Genomic DNA, 19,348 nt, shown 5'->3' with positions numbered 1-19,348 from the left:
TCAGCAATAAGAGGTATATCAGTAAGGATAACTAGAGATTATCAATGAGGAAATTACATAGTACATGTCCTCTTTTAAACTTTTATTACTTCAAATAGTACTTAAGTTTATCAAATGCATGGTTCAATCTATATCCTAAAACTTTTCAAAGTCAAAATTGACACTTTAAAAAAAGTATCCTAAGGGCTGGGGAGATAGCTCAGCTGGTAGAGTGCTTGCCTCGCAAGCACCAGGCCCTGAGTTTGATCCCCAGTACCGCAAGAAAAAAAAAAAAAAGTATCCTAGTATCCTATTCCAGATAAAAAGTTTCGAACACCTACCTGAACCTCCACCACACACCTTTGTTATTTTCATTAATTATTCTTTGCACAAATAATCTGGAGGTCTAGATATGTTATTCCCATATAACATTTTATTAATATTTGTGGAACTGTTTTAGGACTATTTTTTGATACTGGAATTCAGATTTAAAACTCGATTTCCAATAATTATTTGTTTCAATATGTGATTAATTTTTTAAAAGATTAAATTTGTTCAGTGACCTTCCAGTTTTTTAATTCCTTCATACAATACAGTGACTCTCATACTTGAGCATGCATCAGAATTGCCTGGAGGGCTTGTTAAAAGAAACTGTTGGATTTCTTGCCCCACAGTATCTGATTCAGCTTTTCTGGGGTTGTCCCTGAAATTCTGTGCTTCTAATAAGTTCCCAGGTGGTGCTTGTGGGGGTGCTATATTAAAGTCATAATTTAAAAATCGCTGCTACAATTCATCACGCAGGTGTTTCCTATATAATCTTCAATAATATATTTAGAGGAAGGTATGTTATATTTTCTGTGCCATCGTATACCTGAGAATTTTCTTCTGAATTGAGACAGGGCTATCTATTTGGATGTGCTATTCTTTCTCCTAGAAATACGTACCATTGCACTTTCTTTCATCATTTCATTTTGTGATATTACATCTGAGCCTAGCCAAATTGTATGTTCATTCTTATAATTCAAAATATTTTCAGGAATGTGCCTAGGTAGAATTTTTATTATGGATTTTTTCTCAGTAATCAGAGTGTTCTTTATAGTTACATGCTTTAAAAATTATTATTGCTATTATTATTATTTGAGAAAGTTAAATTAAATATATGCCTTTCATTCTGAGTTAATACATATAAAGTGTCTTTTGAATGAGTTAAAACACAGAGGTGAGCTTAAACAGTGATAAGCCAATGGCAAGTCCTCAGTAAATGCCAGAGATTCTTCTTCTATTCTTTTAATTATTCTGTTGCTCCACTCTCATCCTAGTTCCTTCATCATGACTTCATTTGGGGGCTTTGCTTTGCTGATTTTGATTTTTCTGTGCTCTTCCTTCACATTTTTTTTGTAGAGATTCCTAAGACTACCCTTTATAAAACATTTCCCACCATCTCAATTCTGTTCTGTCACAACATTGTTATTTGTGCTACCGTATTGTTTTCTTGTTCACTATCATTCCATTGATCACTTTTTTCCTTATTCATTCTGTATTTTTTTTGTTTCAGCTCATTGTGAACTCCCTATACCTTTCCTGTCTTCTTGGTAGGCAAATCCCATTTCCAGGACTAGAGAGATACACAACACTGATGCTCAGAGCTCAAAGTCAAATAGGAAGCATCTAGCTAACTTCCATGGTACTCTGTGAGATTAAAGGTGAAGAGTTTTAACTTGCTTTCCTTACTTTGATCTCAGATACTCTGTATAGACTATATATATAGTTCACAACAAATAAGTTACTAAGAATTACTAAGAATTTTGGTCTCATTCTCTTTGAGGATCTTGGCTTCTGAGGATTATAGCTCTTAAACATTAGTCATTGCCTCCAGCAACCCCTAACTCATAGAAAGAGAGGCGTGAATTTTTTCATTGTGAGGTCTATCCTTTGGAATTCATACCATTGCATTCCTGCTAGCCTTAATGTAGGGATGAAAGTGTTAACTGCTTCATTCCTTTATTTAGATCAACCTCTAGTTAACACACACACACACACACACACACACACACACACATGCACAAGCCTAGACCATTTATAGAGTATATCCATATAATAGCAGCCTTTTGATGCATACACTCATGTATACATTTCCAGAAATACCTGATCATCTTAGGGAGAGTGAAGAAGGGCTTCCAATGATGTATTCCATCACCTTAAACTTAATACTTGTAAGTAAAACTCACGGCATAGAGTACATGTGAAAACAGCGTAATTCTGACAGTTGACTGTAAGTCAAGTGAACTTTTTGTTGTTCCTTAGAATTTTCATCATCCTCTATATCTTCATATATTTCAGTGAGAACTTTTGAGAGCCCTCCTAAGGGTCTACTCATTAAAATTTAAAAATGAATTAGTAGTATTAGAATGATCATTTACCAGATACCCCACCAAAAATACATTTCTTCATTTCATTCTTTCTAAAACAAACTATTTTAGTCAGCTATTTCACTGCTGTGGCCAAAAGACCTGATGAGAGCAATCAGAGCAGGAAAAGTTCATTTTGAGGCTCATGGTTTCATAGGAGTTCATACAGCAGACTCCATTGTTTTCGGCACCAGAAGAGGCAGAACACCATGGTGGAAGAGTGTGAAGGAGGAATACAGCTCAAGACATTGCAGCAGCTGGGGAGATAGCTCAGTCGGTAGAGTCCTTGCCTTGCAAACACAAGGCCCTGGGATCGATCCCCAGCACCGGGAAAGAAAAAAAAAAAAAAAAAAAAAAAAAAGGACATTGCACTAGGAAGCAGAAAGAAAGAGAGTGTCTCATTCACCATGACCAAAATATAAACATCAAGGGCATACTCCCTATTTCCCACCTCTTTCAGTCATACCCTAAGCATCTACAGTTACCCTCCAGTTAATCCCTATTGAGAGGTCATTTCACCTCTAAACTTTATTGCATTGTCTCACACATTAGCTTCTCAGGGACATCTAAACCATAACACAAATTTCTCAAATCTTATTACATAAAATTATTATATCTTATCATGGTAGCGTTCCTAACATTAGCATTTATTTTATTATTTTTTTCTCCTCAAAGAGGGATCTGAAGGTCCTAGGTTTCAGAATCCCTTAAATGCTTATCGAAAATCTATATTTCTGAACTCTGCATAGATCTAGTGAGTTAGAAGTTCTCTGGACCCAGGAATTAGAAGATCTCAAAAGTTTCTCAGGTAACAATTCTCACACTAAGGACTCTGGTGATCCCTTTATAAACCTATATAAAAAGGTGAAACTAATGGTCTTAGGACATGATTTAGAGCAATGTATGGGGTACAAACACAACACATATACCCACAACACATACACAAACTTCTACAAATATTACCACACCCTCATCTAGTAAAAACTTGCTATTAACAAAAAAATTTGAGAAGCTCAGATAGCAAAGGCAAAAGGTATTTCAACTACTCAAAGTATTATTATTGGCTCAATTTATTTTGATTATGTTTTCATTTGATATTACTTAATAGATTTATAATTTCCTTTTAATGTTGGACTAAAGTAAAAGACCAACTGTTTGGAACTAGTACAAAAAATCCAACACAGAAATAATTTGATCCATTTAACCTGTGGCATTTGCCTTGAAAAATACATGTTTCTTTGTGTTATTTCTCAGCATATTCATATGAGAAAAGTATAAAGCACCAAGGCTAATAGGAATATTAAGAGGTTTACTAGACCACTTATGGTATAATTGTGACCTGTCATTACTGTGAACTTTTTAAAACAGTGATTAATCTTAGTGCTTTATTTATAATTATTTTCAAAATTTTTTGTTAAAGAAATAGAAAAGTGGCTGTTTTCATCCTCCAATATGTTAAGTACATAATAAAAACATAACAATAAATTAATAAAAAATGAGCAGAAAAGGCAGCTATAAAACTGTGGTTAAGTATATAGTACTAAGCATAGATTCAAATATATTTGGATACTAGATGTGTGATTTTATATAATTTACTTGATCTCTCTGTGCCTCAGTTTCTTTTTCCATAAAGAAGAGCACTAATTGTGCCTATCATATCAGGTTGTTCTGACAGTTAATTGACATAATAGGACAAAAGGTATCAGGATCTGACACATAATAAAATGGTCTATTAGTTAAGATTTCTGGTCAGGTAAGGTGGTGCATACTTGTAATCCCAGTAGCTCAGGAGGCTGTGGCAGAAGGATTGCAAGTTCAAAGCTAGCCCTAGTAACTTAGTGAGGCCCTAAGCAACTTAGGGAGACTGTCTCAAAATAAAAACATACAATGGATAAAAGATAGCCTGTTCAACAAATGGTGCTGGGAAAACTGGAAATCCATATGCAGTAAAATGAAATTAAACCTGTATCTCTCATCCTGCACAAAACTCAACTCAAAAGGATCAAGGATTTAGGAATTAGAACAGAGATTCTGCACCAGATAGAAGACAAAGTAGGCTCAAATCTTTATCATGTCGGCTTAGAACCAGACTTCCTTAACAAGACTCCTAAAGCACAAGAAATCAAAGCAAGAATCAATAAATGGGATGGATTCAAACTAAAAAGCTTTTTCTCAGCAAAGGATACAATCAATAACGTGAAAAGAGAGCCTACAGAGTGGGAGAAAATATTTTCCACGCACACTTCAGATAGAGCACTTACATCCAAAATTTATAAAGAACTTATAAAACTTTATACCAAAAATACAAAGAACCCAATCAATAAGTGGGCCAAGGAACTGGACAGACACTTTACAGAAGACATACAGACAACTAATAAATATATGAAACAGTGTTCAACATCTCTAGTAATTAGAGAAATGCAAATAAAACAACTCTAAGATTTCATCTTACTCCATTTAGAATGGCTATTATCAAGAACACAAACAATAATAGATGTTGGCATGGATGTGGGGGAAAATGCACACTTTTACACTGCTGGTGGAGTTGCAAATTGGTGCAGACACTCTGGAAAGCAGTGTGGAGAATCCTCAGAAAACTTGGAATGGTCCCACCTTTTGACCCAGTTATCCTACTCCTCGGTTTATACCCAAAGGACTTAAAATTTGCATACTAGAGTAATGCAGCCACATCAATGTTTATAGCAGCTCAATTCACAATAGCTAGATTGTGGAACCAATCTAGATGCCCTTCAACAGATTAATGGATAAAGAAACCATGATATATATACACAATGGAATATTATTCAGTCATAAAGAATAATAATATTATGGCATTTGCAGGTGAATCGGTGGAACTGGAGAATATCATGCTAAGTGAAATAAGCCAATCCCAAAAAACCAAAGGCTGAATGTTTTCCCTGATAAGTGGTTGATGATAGATAATGGGGGAGGGGAATGGATTACATACAGGGAATAGATTACATACAGGGAAATGAGAGGGAGGGGAGTATGAAAAATGGTGGAATAAGAAAGACATCCTTACCCTATGTACATGTATGATTACATGAATGGTATGAATCTACATCATGCACAACCATAGAAACGAAATGTTGCACCCATTTTTGTACAATGAATCAAAATGTCTGTAAAAAAAATTTAAAAATTTAAAGAAAAATAAATTTTAAAAAAAGGGCTGGGAATGCAGCAGCTCAGTGGTTGAATACCCCTGGGTTCAATCCCTATTACCAAAAAAAAAAAAGAAACCAAAAAAAAGCAAAAACAAAAAAGATTTCTAAGTTTCCAAAAACTCATCAGCACAGTCAAAGATTTTGAGGCAAAATTAACAGGTGATCTGATCACCAAAACCCCTGACACTTATGAATACTAAGAATCAAGCAGGGCTGACTATATTTCTACTATGTGTCTATAGCCTTCCTAGGCTATGGAGAAGATAATGAAAAAGAAGAGTGGCTCCTTCTCTTAAGAAGTTTAGAATTCAAACAGATTAATCATGAAGAAGATGGGCTGAATGAATTAAGATCAACTCTAGAACATTCCTTGGACTCCTACCTTCCGATCCAAACACTTCTTAGGGGTTAATTCATCCTAATTAAAATTTCTCATACCCTATCATGTTAGCTAGGTGCTAAGAGAACCTACCTAACCTTCTCATTTGTTTATTAATTTAATTTAACGTATATCTTTATCTTGTTTTGTTTTAAATCAAGGTAAATGAGAAATGGTGTGGGTTCCCTATTTTACTTTTTTCCTTTTGGATAGACTTACTGTAGGTTTTTGGTTTTAATTTCTTTCCTACCTCACCACCTTCAGAATGTCCTTCTCCTTCTCCCCAACTATGAAAAAGCAGCATATCTGAATTACTCCCTGGTGCCTTTTGCAAGTTCAGTTGAAATTATAAAAGAGATGATATACTGCTGGGAAAAAAGATGGATCTCTCCAAAAGGAATGTGAGACAGTTGCAAGAACATACGTATTTGTAATCGACTGAGGATTATAAAGAAGAAATTAAGAACGACACCCGAAGTTTGTTTCAGCATCACTGATGGACCAGTTAAACGGAGTCAGTTAGAAATATAGCTATTTATTGCTATATTGATGGCAGCTTCATTTCAAACAAGACCTGCATACTTATACTTCAAGAAAAGTGCCTGAATGCTGCTTTTGCTTTGACTCTTTGGAATGAATCCCTCTATTTTACCAGGTTAACTAAATTTTGCAATATAGAAACCAAATGATATAGGTAACATAGGACAATAGTTTCCACAAGGGTCACAGAGGGTATACCCACAGATTTGTAAACTCAAATAGATTAAAAGTCAGACTAGTAATTGACATTTTAGCCTATTAGAATTTAATAGGTATACTACATTTAGATAGAGACTACCATGACAGATTGGATAAGGAAAAAGTTTCATTATTAGAGACAGATCTGAGTTTGGCCAAAGACTAGGCCATCTCCTAGTTATGAAAACTATCTGCAACTGGGGCTATAGCTCAGTTGGTAGAGTGATTATTGTCTTGCATGCACAAGGCCCTGGGTTCAATCCCCAGCACACCAAAATATAAAAAATAAAAAAAAAATTAAAAAAACAAAAAACACCTCTCTGAAGTGCTTAGCCATCCAGATTTTGCATTTCTAAGTCTGCAAAATTGACCCAATTATATCTAACTCATAGGGTTATTTAATAAGAATGCACATAAACTATTGAACAAAGTGCTGGACACAGAAAATCATGTCATTCCATCTTATCAAAAGCCTTGATATACCCATGTAACCGATATCAATTAAGTGGTCAGTGCTGAGAAAAGCAGAAATACTAACCAGTTTAGTTTAGTAATAGAAAAGTCTGTTAACATAAATTTCAAACACTACCAAAATCACATAATAACAAATAGCAGAAATGAAAATTTTCTTAACATTGTGGGTTACTTTAAGAAACACAGTTAAGTTTAAGTAAAAAAGCACAGGAAAGCCAAGGCCCTGCTTAGTTGTCAGAAAGTTGTGTGTGGATGAAATAAGCTGCTCCTGATATTTTCATGTAAATACACACAGGGAAGCATTTCACATGTAGGTGTGTGTGTGTGTAATCTAAACTATTTTTAAGGAATAATTTTCCAGAGCCTTGATTTGTATATGTATTATTTCTTACATTTTATAATGCCTGATAAAGTTTAGCAAAGATAAAATGTTGTGTCTTCTGTTCCTACCTCTTTTCCTGAGGAAGGAAAATGTATTTCTTAATGCTCTGAAATACTACAGAGACATATTGCAATACACTGTAAAACTTCTGGAACCAAACAAAGTAACAAGTCAGAATATTGGTGTGGGCTTTAAATAGGTAATTGATCCTATTGGTTGGGCAATAAATATTTTTGCAAATCAGGTAATTTTCAAGTACTACATCAGTGAAAACGACTATGAAACTCATCAAGTTGTCTAATAATTTTTGGTGAATATCATTAAGTAAATTTTTGCTTACAATATCTCCTCCTAGTTTCCTTTACTTAATAACATGTACAAGGATTTTCGGAGCTTTTATATAAAACATTATAGTAGAATCAAACTGATTCAGAACCCTGATATTTTAGAATAGCATGCCTCAATGGCATGAAGAAATTGAGATATATGATCAAATTATTTTGAAAAAGTCAAATTTTCTTATTCATAATGAATTTCCAAAAATTTTACTTTTATGTTGAAAAATCATCAATTTCATTTTGCTAAAAATAAAACATAAAAATTCTAATAATAGAAAAGAAAAAACTTTACTATTTAAAGGCTTATTCTGGGGATTCAAAAACCACAAATATTCATTTTTAGTCATATTTTGTTAGCGTTACCTAATAGGGTGATTAATTTAAAAATGTTCAAGTATAAAATATACATGAAAAAGAAAAAATTTGTTGTAGGAATTGATTAGAAGTACAAGTAAAAGGGAAGAAAATGTAAAACTTTCTACTGCTGTTTGAAGCAGTTTATATATTTTTAAATGAATACTGATAATGCTCTTTAGGTTTAGGCATATTGAAACAGTGATAAATCTATTAATTTTAAAGATTAATATGTTCAGAACATGTCATCACTTAAAATTATGTCAAAAATATATAAGGTCAATTTAAAATGAGTGAGGGGTATATAGTTTTTTAATTTATTTTAATTGTGGGGTAATATTGAGAATAAAAATGTGAAGACCACTGAAATACTCTGTGTAAAATCTGTAGCACATGTTCTTTCTTTCTTTCTTTTTTTTTGGTACCTGGGATTGAACCCAGGGGATTGAACCACTGAGTCACATCCTTAGTCCTTTTTATTATTACCATTATTTCGAGATAGGTTCTGGCTAAGTTTCTTGGGGTCTCCCTAAATTGCTGAGGCTGTCTTTGAACTTTGATCTTCCTGCCTCAGCCTCCTGAGTGGATAGGATTACAGGTGTTTGCCACCACACCCTGCTTCTTTAGTACATTTTCTGACTCAATACGTTTAATGAATTGAGTCAAAGTTTGGACTCAAGAGTAGGATAAGGCTGGCCTGATCGGATTCCTCTGTCTCTTTATTCTGATCCTACCTTTTCCCATGACTTCTGCACAAACCATATGTGGGTCAAGGTTTATTATGTCCCATACTTAACAGTCTCTTGAAATGTAGCGTGTAGTTTTCCACAGGAATTCACATAGTACTTAGTTGTCAGGCTGCACATGAGGACATTCATCTAACCAGAAGTCTGCAAATAACTTCTGTAAACAGTATCACAAACAGACTATAAACCTGATTTTGGAAGACTCTCAGAGCATAGTGTGCCTGTGCTGACAGGGACACTTTGAATTGACATAGCTTATTCCCATGGCATTCATCCCTGATAAAGGGATACCTTTATAAGGGTAAAATAGCAAAGAAATAAATTAAGAGAGAGCAGCAGGACACTAATATTGTTGTCTCCTACATTTTAAGGGTTTGAGAAAATAACTACATAAATTTATATGTAAGTGCTTGTCCTGGGAGAGAAGTTATTATAGTGTATTAGTATCTCTCCAAAGTTAGAAAGAAAAGGATTATATTTCACAATTGTGAGCTTAATTTTACCCTTGTCTGCCTCTTGGACCTGTTTTCTTTTCAAAGAACAACTGATATTCATAAATTGTCTTTAGTGGCAGTCAGAATGGATTCTCTTTGCATAAACAATGCTTTGCTTTCAACATTTAATCTTAAATGGAGTAACATAACGCCTTTCCATTCTGACACCTTAAATACTGTGTTCTATGACTTTTTCAAAGAATGAATTCTGATCTTATTTATGACGATTTGTTTCAGATACTTATCTGTGGGCAGAGATTCTACATGTATTTATAGAGCACCATAATTCTCTAATTTTGCCATGGATTATAGCCATGGACAATACTTTGGAAATAAAACATTCAGACTAAAATGCTCGATGGCACTAACTTTTCTTCATCTACTTTTCTCCAAGTGTAGTCCCCAGAGCAGCAGTAAAAGCATCATCTGGAACTTGTCAGCAGTACACATTATCAGGCCCTCCCAGACTTATGTATCAGAAGCTCTGGGAAAAGGTCCAGCAATCTGTATTCTCACAGGCTCTCAAGGTTCTGATGCGTGCTAAAGTCTGAGAACCACTGTGTACTGGAATTTTGCCTCACAATTGGGATGTACATAAGAAAAAAAATGGCTGCAGCTTAGATGTTAAATAGGAATTTTTTCCTTTATGAACATGAGTGAATCCTGACACATAAAATAATCATTAATATAAATCTTGAATCCAAAAATTAAGGGTTAACCTCATTTTTTTCTTATTTAATCAGGCATTTGCTTCCAGCAGATTTAAAGACCTTCAACTACAGAGAGGCAATGGCATTTTGATAGTCCTCTAGATGTGAGGAATAAATGTTTTGGCTTTATAGTTGGAGTAATGCTGGAGAGTTTGGTGTGATGCTTAGGGATTTAAGACAACGAATGGATAAAGATGGTGAGGAATCTCATTCTAGTCATGCCCTCCTTTCCTAATTTCCCTTTTCACTGTTTGGTCTTCTTCCCCGTTTCCTTAGGGAGCCAAGTGATTGATAGCCTAATCCAATGACTGTATTACAGCTGCCTCAACTAGGACTCTTTTCCTTATCATTAGCAGTTAGCCTATGGTTAAATTCACAGCTCACTGCTTGGTACTGCCCCTGAGATTTAAGGGTCTGGCCTTTAGAAAATATTTAACATAAAACTGAAATCTTGACATACTGAGAACTCAGTTCTCTGCAAGGCTTCTTTAATTAATCCAATGTACTGTACCATTGTTCTATATGAGACTGTGACATGGTGAACTGTTTCTGAAGCTTACAGAGATGTGTAGCCTTAAATTAAACAGCCACTGACGTGTACCTACATGGATTTTTTTTTAGTACAGTAGATATGCATGAATCTGTGAATATTTAAACTCAAACTCAAAGAATGACACAATGCTCTCCAGTTTTACTTTCATAATAGAACATTTTTTGATTAATTTCAAGCTTGAAATCATTCTTTATGAAAAAACACACACAGAGGAAAGAAATTTAATAATTCATTACCACTGCTGCAAAGGTAAGTTTTCTTAATATGCTTGTCAGAGTCCTTCGGTTTACAAAGTCTATCAAATATTTTCTTAGAAAATGGTGCAAATATTACTTTATTTTCTTAATTTTGCACAAAAAAAACCATATATAATGGCCAAGTAGAATTTTTTGGCTCTTAAATACTGTTTCTCTCCATTATTTATCTGCAGGACAATAGTTATTTTAAAATACCTAAGGAAAGGCTGTAGACCCTGATCTATGCTTTAAACCTTTGCCCTTGCTCCAGTTCATCGATGAGCTGTAAGCATCTATGAATATGGCAGCTGAGTCCCAGATGAAAAATTATGCATCTCATAAACTGCTATTCTGCTGAAATGTCAAGCCAAGGCAAGGCTGTACCTCAAACTCAGCACTTGGCATTTTCCTTTCTGTCTGCTTTGTTGCCATGAAGCAAACATGAACAGTGAGGATTTGTGTAGGACAGGTAGCAGGTGAGCTCACTGTCAAAATCTATTATTAGGGCTCTGATCTCCTGCACAGACCTATGGCTAAACAGTGAGAAACTCAGGCTCCAGAAAAGGCAATATAATAAAAGAGAGGATTCTTTGTCAATCTCTATATTAATATATTCAAAGAAGCATTATTTAAATGAGAACATTTGTAATGATGCACTTCTCTCAAAAAAGTGATAATTTATAATGAAAATTATAATTCAGCATCATTATTTGATATGCCTATTTTTGATTATCCTGCAAATATACTACATATATATTTGTATAACAAGGTCTTTAACAATTTGATCTGTTAAACTTCTGATAGTCTGAGAAATATTTTTGCATGTGTGAATAATAGGCACAATTTTTGCATTATTCTGGCAAATAGAAAAAAAGATAAGTGAGAACAAAATGGAAGGTTCCTCTCCTTTGATATTTTTATTTTGGCATGATTTATCACCACATTTTTATTCATTTAAATTACACCTTTATCTATCAGATTATTTTAAACATTTCACTGTTAAAACTTAGGTTCTTATTGATAAAGATGGTTAAAACAGCTTAAATTTTATGACAGGTAGTAGGCGTGTTTTTCTGAAAGGAACTTATGCATCAACAATCATGTGATTGACACATGAAAACCCAGTCCATTAAGAAGTACTTCCTAATAAAAAATACACTGTATTCTGTGATATAATTGTAGTACATAATAGAAGAACTTAAAGCTATCCTGCAGAAACTCTATTTGCTTGCATATGTGAAAATAGTTATTTAAAGTAATATGTAACTAAAACTTCTGAGTTTTCATTCTATTGTGTTTTTCTTCTTCCCAATTTTACAATTTTACAATTTACCAGTAAATACATCCAGATAAGCTTAGGATCATGATAGGAGCAGGTAACTCTGAATCTGTACTTACATAGTGCCCAGTGGCAGGGTGCATACTTCCAAGTTACTGCATGGCCCCAATAATTTAGCCTAAGTAACTATTTTTAAACTAATCATAAAATATGCAATATGGAGTCAATGTTTAAAGTTATTTTCGAACTACTAGATCAATTCACATTTGTGCAAATTTTCTAAACTCTACACTCTACTCATTTTCAGCCCTACTTCATCACAGAACTACAAATTACTAGCAATATTTCTAAACTGTGGTTTCTGCTATTAGTATTTCCCATGTCGGTTTTAAATGAAAGCACCATTAGGAGACATAACCATTAATACTCAGTCAGAGCTCAGTGTCCAGTGGTTCACATAGATAGATTTCGAATTATTCATTATTTACATGTAGACCCTAAAAACAGTTATGTAATGTGCCATTACAATCATTTCTTATACTTTCTGTGATATTCTATTTGTGATTAGTAAATCTGAACTGAAAGAGACGTCAACTCTTAAAGGTTATCTTTGGTGAATTACTCAGAAATCGACAATAAACATTTGTAAGTCTTAATACGAAATGAGATGTGTTCTATTATTTCAACTAAGTTTATACATAATAATTTCAAGCAAACACCTGAAATTTAATAGTAAGTACAAGAATTTCCTTTTCTCTGGTAAAACAGAACAAATTTGACAAACAAAATAATTTAAAACAATGAGTGAATTTTTTAAGTTTGTTGAAGGTAAATTACATTGAACCCAAAATATTACTTAGAGTTCCTTCTTCAGAGCAATTTCAGAACTTCTTTCTTCTCATGTGTGTGCATATGTTCAACAAACATGATGCACACAGAACAAGGGAACAAATCTAAGGAACACACCTATTTTCCATAATAAAAAGCATCCACAGCACAAGGAACAACAAAACTCCTTCAAATGAGTTTACCCCATGGAAAGATGCTCAATTACTCTTTCTCCTGGTGCAGCTGTGAATGAATAAAGGTTACCTTCATGAAGTCAGTTGCAAGAAAGACATATCTTTTAGTTTATGCTATGAAGGACTCATTCTTAACAATCTTTAAAAGAATCTTACCCACAGAGAGGACTTCACGTGAAAATGTCACACTGCAGCTGGATAACACCATTTATAGGATGAGTGATAGTAACCACTGAGTAGGGAGCTATATTAAGATGTTCTCATTATTTGGGGACAAGGTCAGAAAAAGAGTTCAAAACTTTAAACTAAAACCAGGAACAGAAACAAAACAAAAAAAAGGAGCCAACTTAAACTAGGAAAAATAATGAGTAATTCTCTCAAGGACAAAGATTATAATTAATCAAGTTGCTAACATTAGGGTTTTTCCCAATCTAATAGATAAAATCAATGAATTTCTTCTCCCTTTACTCACAAAAACTCCCCAATCATGTACTCAATATTTTGGTGATAACATCAATTAACTAATGGTTGATTTAACAAAAGTTAGGAGGACAATGATTCTTCAAAATAGGTGATTTAAAGAGAAGTACTTATATGGTGGAGAGTCTAATTAGCTATCCTAATGTCAAGATTTGATAGTGTTCTCAATGTGAAATCACCTGATCTATAATTCAACCTTTAAAGGACCCATTGTAAACAAGAACCTTGTCAGGTATTTCTGACATGATTGAAATCCAGCTTTATAAATCATTCTCTTGAGTTGTCCATATGTTTGAGCCTCCCCTCCAGTCCCCCCTACCTCAACCCCATCATAATCACCTACAGGCAAGTTGGGAAAAAAAAAATGCTATTCTAAAATATCAAGATTGAGGACAAGACTTTAGAATATGGTCCTGATATCCCCTCTTACTATAACTCTAAACTGCAACAAGTAAAAGCTATCTCTTGCTTGACTTAATGACTTACTTTATTTAACAAAGAGAACCTCCTCTTATAAAGCATTTAACTGAAACTTTTTTGAAGTAAACACAGTAAAAAAATGCATTTTATATCATGATAGATATATACACATATTTCTAACTGAAATAGAAGTTTGCCCAGTATTCATCCCAAGTATGCGAAAAGCATTAGACATTTTCCTATTTTGTTTCATTTTTCTAAAATGCTGATTATACTTTATTCAACTTGATTCCATAGCAGTCATGAGTTGAGAACCAGTGTTTGCAAAGATTGCTCTAGAATCCAGACTAATATTTGAAATAATTCAACTGATATTCCTTAGTTGAGATTCTATCCCCTATTGCCTGTTACTGCCCCTTATTAGCTAATGCATCTTAAGAGACCAATGTCGAAATGTGAAACTTTTCTATAACAGATGAAAATGTGTTTTCAGAAGAGGCTGCCTAGACACCAATAAAGCTCTCTCAAGCTGAAGTTTTCTGTCATGAGAGTATGAAGTGTGGCCATAAGCCATGATCAAACAACAATAGCCAAAGGAGACTTCCCCATTTAAACAAAACTGAACTCCTATTTCAAACAGAAATCTTACTCTGAGAATAACATTCCAGATTGAATAAGGAAATAGAGAATATATGAAAGAGTAGAATATCCTTTCCTGGTAATGGAGAATATGTGCTCTTAGGTGGCTATCTAAAACTCAACTGTGTGGTGTTTGCTTAAAAAATAAAAACAAAAAAACCTGTGACTCAAGCAACTCTTCTAAAAGTAGACATTCCAGTGTTCTAGGAGAGCACTTGGGAAGCTGTCAGCACTATGCTTGTGTGTGTGTATTTTTTTAATCTGTAAATATATCCAGCGTATTTTGTGTGATTTCAATGCTGAAGTAGTATTTGAAGCTCTGACAGTCACATTTGATAGACTAGAAATAGTATTTAGCCATTTTTATATTTCATCACCTTAAAACTTGAAACCATTATTGTTTAACACACTTTTACTAGCTAGGTTTTGCTATAATTCATTCTGAAGGTGCTTTGTTATAGATGTGCTTCCATCCTAAAATATATTATCATTGCCTGTTTAAACTGCTTTTCAGATTCTATTACCTTTAAACTAACGCAAGCATTGCTTTAAAGGAGAAAAACTGTATTAATTTTGTCAATATGGGAAAGGCTATTTTCAAAACAGATTGTTTAATGTGAAGGAACTTAATATAGAACCTATTAGAAATAAGGTACAAGCCCTTAAAAATGTTAGGGATATTTTGTTGTTTAAAATGAAAGTTCCACCAAGGCTTAGCTGAGCTTATAGCCCAAGTGAATATTTATATATGAATTTATAAATCTTAGAAATAGAGTTTTATGGAAATGCTAACAGGCCCTGAGGTATAGCCGAACTTGTTTTCAGATACTGCTATAATTTCCAGTGTGTGTGTGTGTGCTTAAAGACCGCAACACAAAAGACTTTTCTAATGCTGTAATTTCGTAGTTTTATTAGACTGAGTTATAGTATGGGAGAATATTCAGAAATTGCAGCTTAAATGAGAAAACGTGAATGGTGTTACTTACATAAAATACTACTGCAATAGTTCTTTTATTAATTTTTAATGTTCAACACCCTCGGTGACCTCCTTTATTCTCTTGCTGTCAACATGGCAGGCTGGAAAAATTGAAATGGGCTGACAGAAAACATAGTGCATATTGCAGCCCAACTCTGGAGTCTCTTGCCTCTTTCTGGGGCACATGCTTATGCAGCCTGTTATTCTGCATTACAGTAAGAGTTAAGGACCTGTTTGATAACTCCTGATAAAAGAGAGTGATGTCCTGTCGGGGCCTGAGCAGGTGCTGCTAGTAGCCTTCCTCGTTCGGATATTGTGGGACAGGCATTCAGTTAAAGAAGAATATAACCTTTGGCTGCTGTTGTTTTGTCATGGCTCATGGCCATACTTCATACTCTCACAACAGAATTCCTCAGCATGGACAGAGCCTTATTTGTGTCTAAAATCCAGTCTCTTCCAAAAGCACATTTTGGTCTGATTCAGCAATGCTTTTCTTGAACAGTGGGGCACTGCTCTGTTATGTATATTTACATAACTTTCTCTATCACCAAGGAGACTAATCCCCATACTAGTACCGTCAAGAACCTCACAGCATTGTCTTAGCAAGGCCAAGTTCATGTTGTCACAGCAACAGAGTATACAGGGTAAAGAGACCTAACTAGGACCTTGGGATAAAAACTTCTCTCTCTGTTTCAAATGCAAGTGTTTGAGAATGAGAAAAAATGTGCAAAGGTGTGAGGTCTGCCAATGTCTTGTCAGCTCAAGCTTAAATGCAATGCTTTAGTGGTTTGTTTGGGACACTTGTGAAAGCAAGGTTTTTTGAAAAAGGTAGATTGTAAAATTCTATGAAGAGTGGAAACTAATTCAGACTATGCAAAAAGTATTATAATTAGGGTGTATATATTCTTCTCTCAAAGGCCATGGTATTAGCCTTTACTAATAAGTGAAAAGACAACCATGATAATGAGAAATTCCAAAGAAAGCACAGATAGAAGAGAATAGAATTCGTGCAAGACCCTATTTCAGCACACTCTCATCTGACACTAACAGTCACTTGAGTCTTCACATTCAATTGTTACATCTGTTATCACTATTAGGAATATTGACCACCAATGAGTTAGAAGAAGTTGCGATTATAAAAGACATGATACTCTTGTTCGCAACACGACCTCCTGACTTTATAGCAACCTCCAAGGAAGCGTTATGGAAAGAGAGACAACCCCTACCTGACACTCCTCCATATGTGGTTCGCTTTCCAGTACCCACTGCCGGCCAAGGTGTGCCATCAGCTTTCAGTCCCATCAGACCTGAGACAGTGTTTGTGGCTGTAACGCCATCTGCACCACCTGTGAAAAGCACATCAACAGTTGCCTCTAGCTCTCAAAGATGCCATGATTAAAACCCATTCAAACCCAGGCACCCAGGAAAATGTATGCTCTATCTTCTTGTGAGGACATTTCTTCTCCTCAAATGTCTACATTAATTTAACTCTTACAGATATGTTAAAATGCTGGATATTTTTAAAAAGGTTTAATTACCATGTCTTCATTTTCTGAATTATTAGATAGATTTATTGATGTCGAATGTTTTGTATTCCATGTAATTTTCCAGGTAATTTACAATGTCTTTGCCTATCAGAGTGCAATTTCCACAGAATAGATCATAAGCATATATAATTTGTAAAGTCATGCATCAACTGCATAATTTATGTTATTTAACAGATATTTATTGAACTTGTGTTTAAGGCAGTGTTCTAGACTCTCATAAACAGGAAACTCATAAGCAATTTCATAGTGTAGAAGCTGGTATCTTTACTCAACCTTATTAAAGATTCAAATACTATTATGCAATCATCACATATGGGTTCCTTACTTTGGAGCAGTTTGCTTTGACCACAACATATTTTTTTATAATTTTTTAATCTTTGCAAAACACATTTATTAAGAAAAATTATAAATGATCTTATGTTCCCTGGCCAAAGTCTGGGGTCCATATTAGCTAACATCCAGGTGTGACTCTATGGCATTTGTAAGATCGATGCTGCATTTAATATTTTTCTTAAAACCTAAGCAATGATCTACACAGGTATTTGTACAAAAAACATACTTTATTTTAGTTATATAAATCAGGCCAATATTTACCTGGGCAACTGATAAAAGTCTAGTTCTTACCTTCTTTTGCAGCCCTTGCAATGCTCACAATATCGGTGACATTTGGGGTCAACTTGGCAAAAAACGGAACTTGAACAGCTTGCCTAACCCAGCGACAGATGTTCCGCACCAGCTCTGGATCCTGTTCAAATAGGTCAGTTAAATATAGAACAATTAAAGAATTGTGATCAAAATGTGTACAGGAACAACAGCAAAGCTGGAGATGTGCAAGACAAATCCAACTTGACAATGAGCTACATGATATATTTCTCAAATTCCTCCTCAGCATTACACCTGGATTCATTAGGGAACTAAGGTTAACACACTTCAAATGAACTGCAAATTCATCACATAAAGGTTAAATTCCTCAAGGGAGTCTTTGGAAAATAAAATTACAAAGAACCAATTGGAAGAAAGTGTTTCTCATTTTCTGTTAAATGATATTAGGAATGAAGCATAAACGTTTGGTGGCAAGTTCACAAAACATTACAGAATTTCTAGTGCCTGCATCAGTTTAAGCCTAATAAAAAATATTTGAACTGCTAACTCCCAAGTGAATGATATTCAATCTGAAGCCTGTTGCTTTCATTATTAGAAAACTTTGTCTTGTTGAAATACATTCACAAGAAAATCTATCTACAACTTCGTCATCCATCCAAATGTGATATATACTCTATGCTAAAATGAAATAATTCAGCCTTGGATTATTTGAGAGCTGATCAGTAACTTTAGTCTACTTTTGTAAATGTTACCAAGATCTGTACAGCATTTTCCAACACTCACCTACTTGGAAGAATTGACCAAAATGACAAAATTAAATAAAATATCAAATGCTCATTTTTTAAAAGCAAGGAATAGATGTTTTCCTGTGATTTTCCAAGCTTTTATTTTCTCATAGGATAAGTATCATTCATAGGGCAAACACCTATCCTTTCCATTGAAATAACTTAGCCATAGTAATGTTCTTTGATTTCAAAACATACAATAGTGCTTTTTTTTTTCATTACTTTGAGTGCAAAATTTATACTGACAGGTACTGATAATGTGCTTTGATACTTTACCTTAAAATATACAATAGCAATTCATTATTGAACTTGGTAATATTACCTTAGCAAGTTAAAATGCTTTTTGAATAAAAGAAAAATCCAAGAAAATATAGGTATATAAACTATGAAATAGTAGACGAGTATATCATTTGTAATTAATATTTTTATATGTCAGAAAGTTGCTCTTTGCATTTTAAACTTTCACATTTTTTAAGATGAGACTTCTAATGTTATACTCTTTAGAGAGAATCCTTTCACTTAGTTGTGATGTGTCTTGATCTGTCATTCTATATTACTATAAAAGTTATGTGTTTATGTACTAAGCTTCTTCAATGAGGTAATTTCTATTGATCATTA

At 34.1% G+C, this 19,348-nt stretch overlaps 1 protein-coding gene across 1 annotated transcript in view; it reads right to left on the bottom strand.

Moving 5' to 3' along the window:
- Window positions 1-19,348, bottom strand: part of Dpyd (dihydropyrimidine dehydrogenase) — an 810,982-nt gene that overhangs the window by 213,428 nt on the left and 578,206 nt on the right. Inside the window, 2 exon segments of the mRNA XM_047549961.1 lie at window positions 17,022-17,141; window positions 17,967-18,087. Of these exon segments, the coding sequence (XP_047405917.1) occupies window positions 17,022-17,141; window positions 17,967-18,087 (241 nt within the window).

Source organism: Sciurus carolinensis, chromosome 1, assembly GCF_902686445.1.
Source record: "Sciurus carolinensis chromosome 1, mSciCar1.2, whole genome shotgun sequence".
NCBI lineage: Eukaryota > Metazoa > Chordata > Mammalia > Rodentia > Sciuridae > Sciurus > Sciurus carolinensis.
Note: the sequence above shows the minus strand (reverse complement) of the source record. Positions and strands in the feature narration are given on the sequence as shown.